This window comes from Balaenoptera musculus, chromosome 11 (genome assembly GCF_009873245.2).
Source record: "Balaenoptera musculus isolate JJ_BM4_2016_0621 chromosome 11, mBalMus1.pri.v3, whole genome shotgun sequence".
Lineage (NCBI taxonomy): Eukaryota > Metazoa > Chordata > Mammalia > Artiodactyla > Balaenopteridae > Balaenoptera > Balaenoptera musculus.
In genome coordinates, this window is record NC_045795.1 from 64,368,741 (window position 1) to 64,377,107 (window position 8,367).

At 47.4% G+C, this 8,367-nt stretch overlaps 1 protein-coding gene across 5 annotated transcripts; it reads right to left on the reverse strand.

The window, feature by feature from the left end:
- Window positions 1–1,468: 1,468 nt before the first annotated feature.
- On the reverse strand, window positions 1,469–6,981 carry NME6 (NME/NM23 nucleoside diphosphate kinase 6). Of its 5 annotated transcripts, none has more exons than XM_036867986.1 (6): window positions 6,843–6,981; window positions 4,288–4,384; window positions 3,437–3,539; window positions 2,855–2,894; window positions 2,273–2,433; window positions 1,469–1,998 (listed from the first exon to the last, which is right to left on the reverse strand). In XM_036867986.1, the coding sequence occupies exons 2-6, from the start codon at window positions 4,375–4,377 to the stop codon at window positions 1,832–1,834; spliced, it is 561 nt and encodes a 186-aa protein (XP_036723881.1). In that variant the 5' UTR covers window positions 4,378–4,384; window positions 6,843–6,981; the 3' UTR covers window positions 1,469–1,831. The 5 variants fall into 5 exon arrangements, with proteins under 5 accessions (XP_036723881.1, XP_036723880.1, XP_036723882.1 ...); XM_036867985.1 differs by having other exon boundaries at window positions 6,771–6,966; XM_036867987.1 differs by lacking the exon at window positions 6,843–6,981 and adding an exon at window positions 6,685–6,761.
- Window positions 6,982–8,367: the final 1,386 nt, after the last annotated feature.

An 8,367-nucleotide genomic window follows, 5' to 3' on the forward strand; every position in this document is an offset into this window, starting at 1 on the left:
ATATTTGTTTTCATAAGTTCTATATAAATTCAAGGCTCCTCACGACTTTCAGTTTGTAGATTGTCATGGTAATGGCCCCCAGAGATTCACACCTCCCACTGTCCATGCCCTATGCGTGGACTCTGGGCTTGGCCATGTGACTTGGCCTTTGTCAATGGGATATCAGCAAACATGACACAAGCAGAAGCGTGATGAGCTTGTGAATGGGGGCCTGCTCTCTTGGAACCTTGAAACAACCATGCTATGAAGCAGCTCAGGATGAAAGACCATGTTGGACCCAAATGCTGAATGCAGCCATGTGAGTGAGTCCCAGTGAGCCCAGCAGAATCACCCAGCCAATCCACAGACACATAAGAATGAATCGTTGTTGTTGTTGTTGTTTAATATTTATTTATTTATTTATTTTTGGCTGTGTCAGGTCTTAGTTGTGGCACATGGGATCTTTCACTGCAGCACACGGGCTCTTTGTTACAGCACATGGGCTTCTCTCTAGTTGTGGTGCGTGGGCTCTGTAGTTGTGGAGCGCGGGCTCCAGAGCACGTGGGCTCTGTAGTTTGTGGCACATGGGCTCTCTAGTTGTGGCGCATGGGCTCAGTAGTTGGGGTGCACGGGCTTAATTGCCACGTGGCATGTGGGATCTTAGTTCCCTGACCAGGGATCGAACCCGCCTCCCCTGCATTGGAAGGCGGATTCTTAACCACTGGACCACCAGTGACGTCCCTAAGAAATTGTTTTAAGCCACAAAATCTTGAGGTGATTTGTCATGCAGTAGTAGATAACTGTCATCCTCAGCTACAGCAGAGACATGGCTAGCTTTAGTGGCTTTGTGCAAATCGGAAAAAAAAGTGAGTCATAACAATATGCCTCTACTGGGCAGACATACTTTTGTTCAAACAAAAGGTGCCCCTTCTTCCAGGATGCAGCCCTGTGCCAGGTGCACAGCATGGATTTGAGCCCACAGTCAGCTCCGTCACTGGGTGCCTCATGCACTACATAAGCTGCACACTGTGTGTGAACCTCCTGGGAGATTTCTTCACGATTCTCCCTTTTTTAAAAAAAAATAAAATTAATTTATTTTATTTATTTATTTTTGGCTGCGTTGGGTCTTCGTTGCTGCGCGCAGGCTTTCTCTAGTTGCAGCAAGCGGGGGCTACTCTTCGTTGCAGTGCGCGGGCTTTTCACTGCAGTGGCTTCTCTTGTTGCGGAGCACAGGCTCTAGGCGCGCGGGCTTCAGTAGTTGTGGCGCACGGGCTTAGTTGCTCCACAGCATGTGGGATCTTCCCGCACCAGGGCTCGAACCCGTGTCCCCTGTGTTGGCAGGCGGATTCTTAACCACTGCACTACTAGGCAAGTCCCACGATTCTCTCTTTACTTAGCATAGACCAGAAACTTGACTTCAGGACAGATTTCATTACTCCAGTTAGGGATAGAGAGACAGTACATAGAGTAGTGCTCCCAGCCTGCAGGATTCAGTAGAACACTGACCTTTATTAAGGAAAATAGACCAAATGTTGCTAATACGGTCACTGCATTTTTCAGGCAAGTCAGTTAGGCAAGCCCCTCCTTGAGAAAGGATGAACAGTTCTCAGAAAAAAAAGGAGCCATCATTCCTCTGAACCACCCATGAACATTCCAGAGAAGAGGTAGATAGAGAGTTAGATTCTAGAAGAGGTAGCAGTGAGGAGCTAGGCTCTTACGCAGGTGGCGGTGCCCAGCAGAGATGGCACAATGAGCCCCAGGCCTCCCTGGTCCTAGGAGAATGCTCTGGACCAGAGGTCTGCGAGAAAAGGCTAGGCAATGCCACCACTCTTCACAGACCAACAGGCCTGCGTCAGGTTGGCCCTGGGCCTCCTGTTCCAGCTGCAAAGTGGATGCCTCCCTCTGGATTGTAGCGCACAGGGCCACAGCGCAACTGGGGCTCCTCTTCCTCATACCAGCGCTGTTCACTGAAGTCGGGAAAGAAGGCTGCGATCTCTCTACTGGCTGAAACCACAGAGTCTGTGAGGGGAGGTAAAAAAGAGAAGGGGTTCTCATAGGGAGTGCAGGATGGAAGCAAGAGGCAATCATAATCAGGTTCAGAAACCAGAGCCTATACTTCTCCTGCCCCTAAGTCCTGGGGCCGCATCTGCTGAGGTGGCCACAAAGGGCCAGAAACACAACTGGGAAGAAAGCTCACTGAGGGACCTGGTTCTCAACCCCACCATACTGCCTGCCCACCAACCTCAAACCAACTTCGCTTATTAAATACTGTGGACACAGGAGGCAGACTCACCTGAGCCATGGGTTGTATTACGGGTGTCAGTGAGGCCGAAACTCCCACGAATTGAATCTGGGGCCACGTGGCGTGCTCGAAACACTCTGGTGGGTCCCATCACTGTCCTCCAGAGTTGGATGGCATCCTTGTGGGCGAGGATGTAGGCTCGGATTGGCCCACTGTGAACAAATGGAGCACATGTCAGGAATCTGGCTATCGGGTCCAGGAGGGCATACCATGAGTAGAGCACAAATAAAGGCACACTGGACATCCTGAGAGTCTCCTTGCCTTTCTAGTTGAGTGCCAATACTGCTTCAAATAGAAGGTGATGGAAGGCCACTGCTGATGAGCAAGAAAGGCCACAGGGATCAGAAGAGTTGCTAGGCAGCATTCAACAATACTCTTCTGCAGCCCCTGGAGCAGTTAACTACCATGGGACAAGTGGCCACAAGGTCAGTGTTGGCCCAAGCCCATGTTTCTTCAGACACTTGACACTGGTTACAAGTTTAAAGAGTGTCAAATAAAATTAACAAATCTATTTAGGGGGCAGGGGAAATAAGTCTCAGTGGATGAAGATGTTGGAACCAAAATGAGAAATACCTGGCCATGAACTCCACCAGCCGCTGATAGAAAAAACGCCCTGCAAAGAGAGTACCTTCATCAAGACACTGGTGCCAAGAGAACTTTTTATACTTCTGACTCCCTATTTGGAATGATAAAAACTGTTTTAGAGAAAAGAACAAGGACCTTGGCGTCTGACATACCTGGGTATGAATCCAGGCTCTCCAACTTGCAACCTGTGTAGTTTCGGGTAAATCATTAACTTCCCTAATTTAGTTTTCTAATCTGTGTGCTGGGGACATAACAATACCTACTTCATGGGGTTGCTGGGGAATTAAATGAAATTATGAGCCTTTGGACAATGTCTGACAGAATAAATTGTTAACTAGGGATAGTATCAGGACATAAAACTAAGTTACTTGTTGGGACCATGACGTAGAACCCTCCTAGAAAACATTTAAAAATATTGATAATCATGAAAAGTTTGTGTATAAACCAAGATTTTAGAAGACTGGCTGCAATTTTACGATTGGTAGGTCAGAGAGAGCCTGACATTGTGTGTCCAGGTAAAATCTCTCTTGTGATAGAGAAGCCTCCCACTCAGAGGACTGTTGATCCTACCTTCATGCTCCTGGTAAAACTTCTGGCAATCTTCCTTTCTCCACAGAAGTTCTCTCATTCGTACAATAAGGAACTTGTTGCTCAGAATCTGCTGATGAACAGCCTGGATAAACACCACCCCAAAGATAAAAGTCAGTCAAAGGGACCATTTGAGTGAATGGGAGACCCAGGCAGACCAAAAGAACCCTGAGGACCCTTCAGAGCCTAGGACTTGAGGGTCTGTCCCATTGGTGGGTCAGAAGAAAAGAGACGTCCTGTTGCTGTCTTGAAGATGGAGTGAGCCATGTGATGAGGAATGTGAGTGGACTCTAAAAATGGTAGGCCCCACCTGAAGGCCGGCAAGGACATGGGGATCTATCTCAGTCCTATAACCACAGAAACCAAATTCTGCCAACCTGAATGAGTTTCAAAGTGGATCTTCCCCAGACCCTTTAGATAAGGGCCCAGTCAGCTGATAACTGGAACTTGGCTTTGTGAAACTCTAAGGAGAGAACCCAGCCGAGCTCAGCCAAACCTACTGGACCTCTAAATTCTAGAACTGTGAGATAATGAGTGTTGTTTTAAGCTGCTAAGTTTGTGGTAATTTGTTATGCATCAGTAGAGAACTAATATACATACATTGCCTTGAGGTTTGGTTTTTCTTATTGTATTGGATCCTTTCTTATATTTTATATCTGCTCCAATTCTCCAATACATTTTTAATCTCCTTAGGGTCAGAGTCATGGCTTCTAACTTTGCCTCCACACCATCTAGCACAGGACTGTGTTGTCAGTCTTCGCAAATGGCCCTATGGCACCTGAAACAGAAGCAATGCCTCCGACATACAGTAGAGGCTTAGGACTTGTTCTTACCTCCAGAATCAGTGGGTGAGCAACTGCATCAGGCTTGATCAGAGCCAGAGTAAGCTGGAGAGCCTGAGGGCTCCGTAAGATCGAGGTCATCTCCCTCCTGCCATCAGAGAGTCAGATAAGAGACCCGTCAGTGCTGCACTCCCCACCCTTCCTATTCTGGAGCCTGTGCAGTTTTGCAAGTCAACCAGGGCTCTCACTCCTGACACTGATAAAGCACATGACAGTTGCTTAGTATTTAATTTGCCCATTTGGGTTCATGGGGTTGAGGGAAGGGAGTGGTAGAGGGGCCATTCAGGTTGCCCAGTGGAGCACATAATCTGGTTAGTGCAACTGTAAACCTGCAAAAGAGTGACCCATTCAGGAGAAGTTCAAGTTTAAACACGACCTTTCTCTGGCAGTACTCCCGTCCCTTCCTTTCTTTTGTGTTTTACAGAGAATTTACAATTTACATTCCTGAAGAGCACCCACAAGGGTACAATAACTGTTCCCACAGTGCCCTCCCATCAATTACAGAATTTGAAGATTGGATGGACAAGAATTGGGATCTTGCCAGGATACCCCCCAAAAAGTCTGCTGGATGCATACCATTTCTTATCTAATCTTACAGATAAGTCAGGATCTATCCCGCCCAAATCAAACCCTTTAATACACTCAGCTGTCCTCAATGGCAAGGTTTGCAGACATGCAACTCCAAGGTCAAAGACAAGTTGTAATCATTTTGTATCTGAAGCAGCTAAAACTGCCTGGCACAAAGGTGCTTAAAATCAGTTTTACTGACTAAATGAACCTATACAGTCTTATTCTATTCATCTTCAGAGAAAAGAACAAGACACTATTTCTAGTGTCTAATCATGGTGTAAGAGCTCAATAAATAATTGTGAAAATGATATAAAGAACATAAAAGTATTTTATAAACTGGACTAAGAAAACTTGAGATCTCTTCCAACTTTGAAATTCTATTTACATGTAAGAAATTGATCATCTCTGCAGGACTAAGGTCTCAAAGATTATCTGGTGGAACCTCTAAATTTGCCAACAAATACAGAGAAGGCTTCCATGAACACACACAGGGACAGTCTGGACGACCGTCTCATTTCTCTTAGCCCGAAAGTAGCCTGACAGTCACATTAAAAGCAGTGCTAGGGTCTGGCCCAAATGGAGAAACTGTGCCAAGGTCTCTCCTATTCATGTCCTTTCTACAGCATTCAGCTTGATGCTCCACTCAATCCACAAAGCTAAGCACAGTCTGACCAGTACAAGATCAGCCAACCCAGCTTCCCTAACATCCTAGGTGGTGAGAACCCAAAAGCGAGCAGAATCTTCGCCATATATCTAGGGAGAGACATCCTTGGCACCTCCCCTTCCTTACCCTCCATATCCATGATATCACTGAGTTCTGGCAATTTTACCTAGCCAGTGTATCTCAAATCTGTACAATTCTCTCCTTCTCAACTGCCACCACCACAGTCCAAGACATCATCAACCCCCTCTGGACTTCTGCAACAGCCTCTTCAGTGGTCTCCCAGTTTCTACTCTTGCTACCCTCTACAATCTGTTCTCCACACAGCAGCCACAGTGAACTAAAAATGCAAATCTAATCATATCATTTCCCTCCTTAACCCTTCAAAGTGTACCCTGCTTTTATGATAAAACCCCAAAGCCTTATCATGTCCTACTAGGCTTCGCATGATCTTATCCCTGCATACCTCTCTAGCCTCATCTGGAACTCCACACTTCTTAACTTGCTTTTGCTCCAGCTTCACGGGCCTTACAGCTCCAAGACATTCTGGCCTGACAGCCTTTGCCTGAGAAGTTTTCACAGTCCAGAAAGTGCTTCCTCTGGTTACCTCCTACTCACCCACTAGATCTTAGTTCACTTCCCCTGTTATACATTCTCATGGCTCCTTTCACGTTTTCTTCAGTTATCTCTTCCCCACTAGAAGGTCAGCTCTATGAAAGCAGGGATCTGTTTCACTCACCATTGTATCCTCTGTACTTACACAGAGTGCCTAGCACATAGATGGCTCTCAACAGTATTTGTTGAATGAATCAATGAATGAATCTGATTCAGCTATTCCAAGACCAGAATGCTCGGGGCTATCCAGGGGAGGACATGGTTCCTTTCCTAATGCCAGCTAAGTTATGCCTGTCTTGGATCTTGGTTTATAACAAATGTTAACAGTTCGAGAAACTTGCTCAACATAAAAGTCACTCGATTAGAGAATTATAAATTTTAGAAATTGCCTGGGCGTTTACCCCCACAACAGAGGCGCCTATTCTTGTGCTTCCTGGAGGGCGCCAGCCATGCCTCTCATCCTCCCAAGCGCATCGGGGACCTGCAACCCGTCAACTCGGCTTTCTGCTTCCAACACCTGAAGCCCCGCCCCACAGACTCACAGCCTCAGCTCTAGACACCGCCCTCTTCCCCACCCTGCTCTTCCATTTCTCTAGGCCTGCAGCCGCGCGACCCCGTCCCCTTGTACCGAGGCCTAAGCCCACGCTAGATTCTAGGCTCTTCGGAGCCCCAGTCCTGCTGGAATTCGGGTCCGAGTCACCTGATCCTCCCACCGCGGAGACCGGCCACCAGGCACTGCGATAGCTAGCCTTCGGTGCAAGCGGGGTCCTTCAGGCATTCGGCCGGGCAGCCCGCTTCAGGGTCCTTGCCCGGTGAGGCAGAGTGCTCCCCGATCCAGGAGGCCCTGCAGCAGGAAGGAGAAGAAGCTATGCCGTGCGGTAGCTGTTCTTCCAAGCCCGCTCGGGCGCCCTCAGGCGGAAGGGAGGGCCAGGCCGGTGGACCTGCTCGGGGAGGTGGCTCAGAGAGGACAGGATGGGCGTTTCAAGGTGGCAGCCCTGCAGTGAACATGCGCGCCAGCGGGGCCGCCGTAGTGGGCCTGGCCCCACTCGATCTCTCTTTTATTCTTTGTCTGGGGTAGTGCCTGGCACATGGTTGGTGCCCAGTATTTGTCGGAGGGACACGGGGGGCAAAAAACTTACGTGCGCTGGATCGCAAGGTCAGAGGCAGCCATTGAATCCTCTTGCACAGTTGGTGGGAATGTAAATTGATACAGCCACTATTGAGAACAGCATGGAGGTTCCTTAAAAAACTCAAAATATAACTACCATACCACCCAGCAATCCCACTACTGGGTATATACCCTGACAAAACCATAATTCAAAAAGAGTCATGTACCAAAATGTTCATTGCAGCTCTTTACAATAGCCAGCACGTGGAAGCAACCTGAGTGTCCATCAACAGATGAATGGATAAAGAAGATGTGGCACATATATACAGTGGAATATTAGCCATAAAAAGAAACGAAATTGAGTTATTTGTAGTGAGGTGGATGGACCTAGAGTCTGTCATATAGAGTGAAGTAAGTCAGAAAGAGAAAAACAAATACCATATGCTAACACATATATATGGAATCTAAAAAAAAAAAATGGTCATGAAGAACCTAGGGGCAAGACGGGAATAAAGACGCAGACCTACTAGAGAATGGACTTGAGCATACGGGGAGGGGGAATGGTAAGCTGGGACAAAGTGAGAGAGTTGCATGGACATATATACACTACCAAACGTAAAATAGATAGCTAGTGGGAAGCAGCCGCATAGCACAGGGAGATCAGCTCTGTGCTTTGTGACCACCTAGAGGGGTGGGATACGGAGGGTGGGAGGGAGGGAGATGCAAGAGGGAAGAGATATGGGGACATATGTATAACAGATTCACTTTGTTATAAAGCAGAAACTAACCATTGTAAAGCAAGTATACTCCAATAAAGATGTTTAAAAAAAAAGTCTTTGAGCACAGAGGGATATGTGGACGCGAAGGAGCATAGCTAATACGGGGGTGGTGAGGGAGGATTCTTGGTTGGAAAGCAAGTGTACATAGGGCATGAGGGAAACTAGTCATAAGGCCCTTGAACATGTCGCTAAGGAATTTGGGGTAGGATGTGGGGTGGGGTTACCATGGAGTCCACTGAAGCAGTCCAGGGTGAGGGGATGAGAACTGAGGGTATTCATGATGTGTTGTATACTGTATGGAGAGGGTGATGACAGTGAGTATGGAGAAGGGGCAGTGT

Excerpts from the sequence above, each read along its gene's own strand:
- NME6 (XM_036867984.1), bottom strand. Across the intron at positions 2,895-3,436 it reads GTTTTACCAGGAGCATGAAG|GGCGTTTTTTCTATCAGCGG; the intron begins GTAGGATCAACA and ends CTCTCTTTGCAG. Across the intron at positions 2,434-2,854 it reads CTGGTGGAGTTCATGGCCAG|TGGGCCAATCCGAGCCTACA; the intron begins GTATTTCTCATT and ends ATTTGTTCACAG.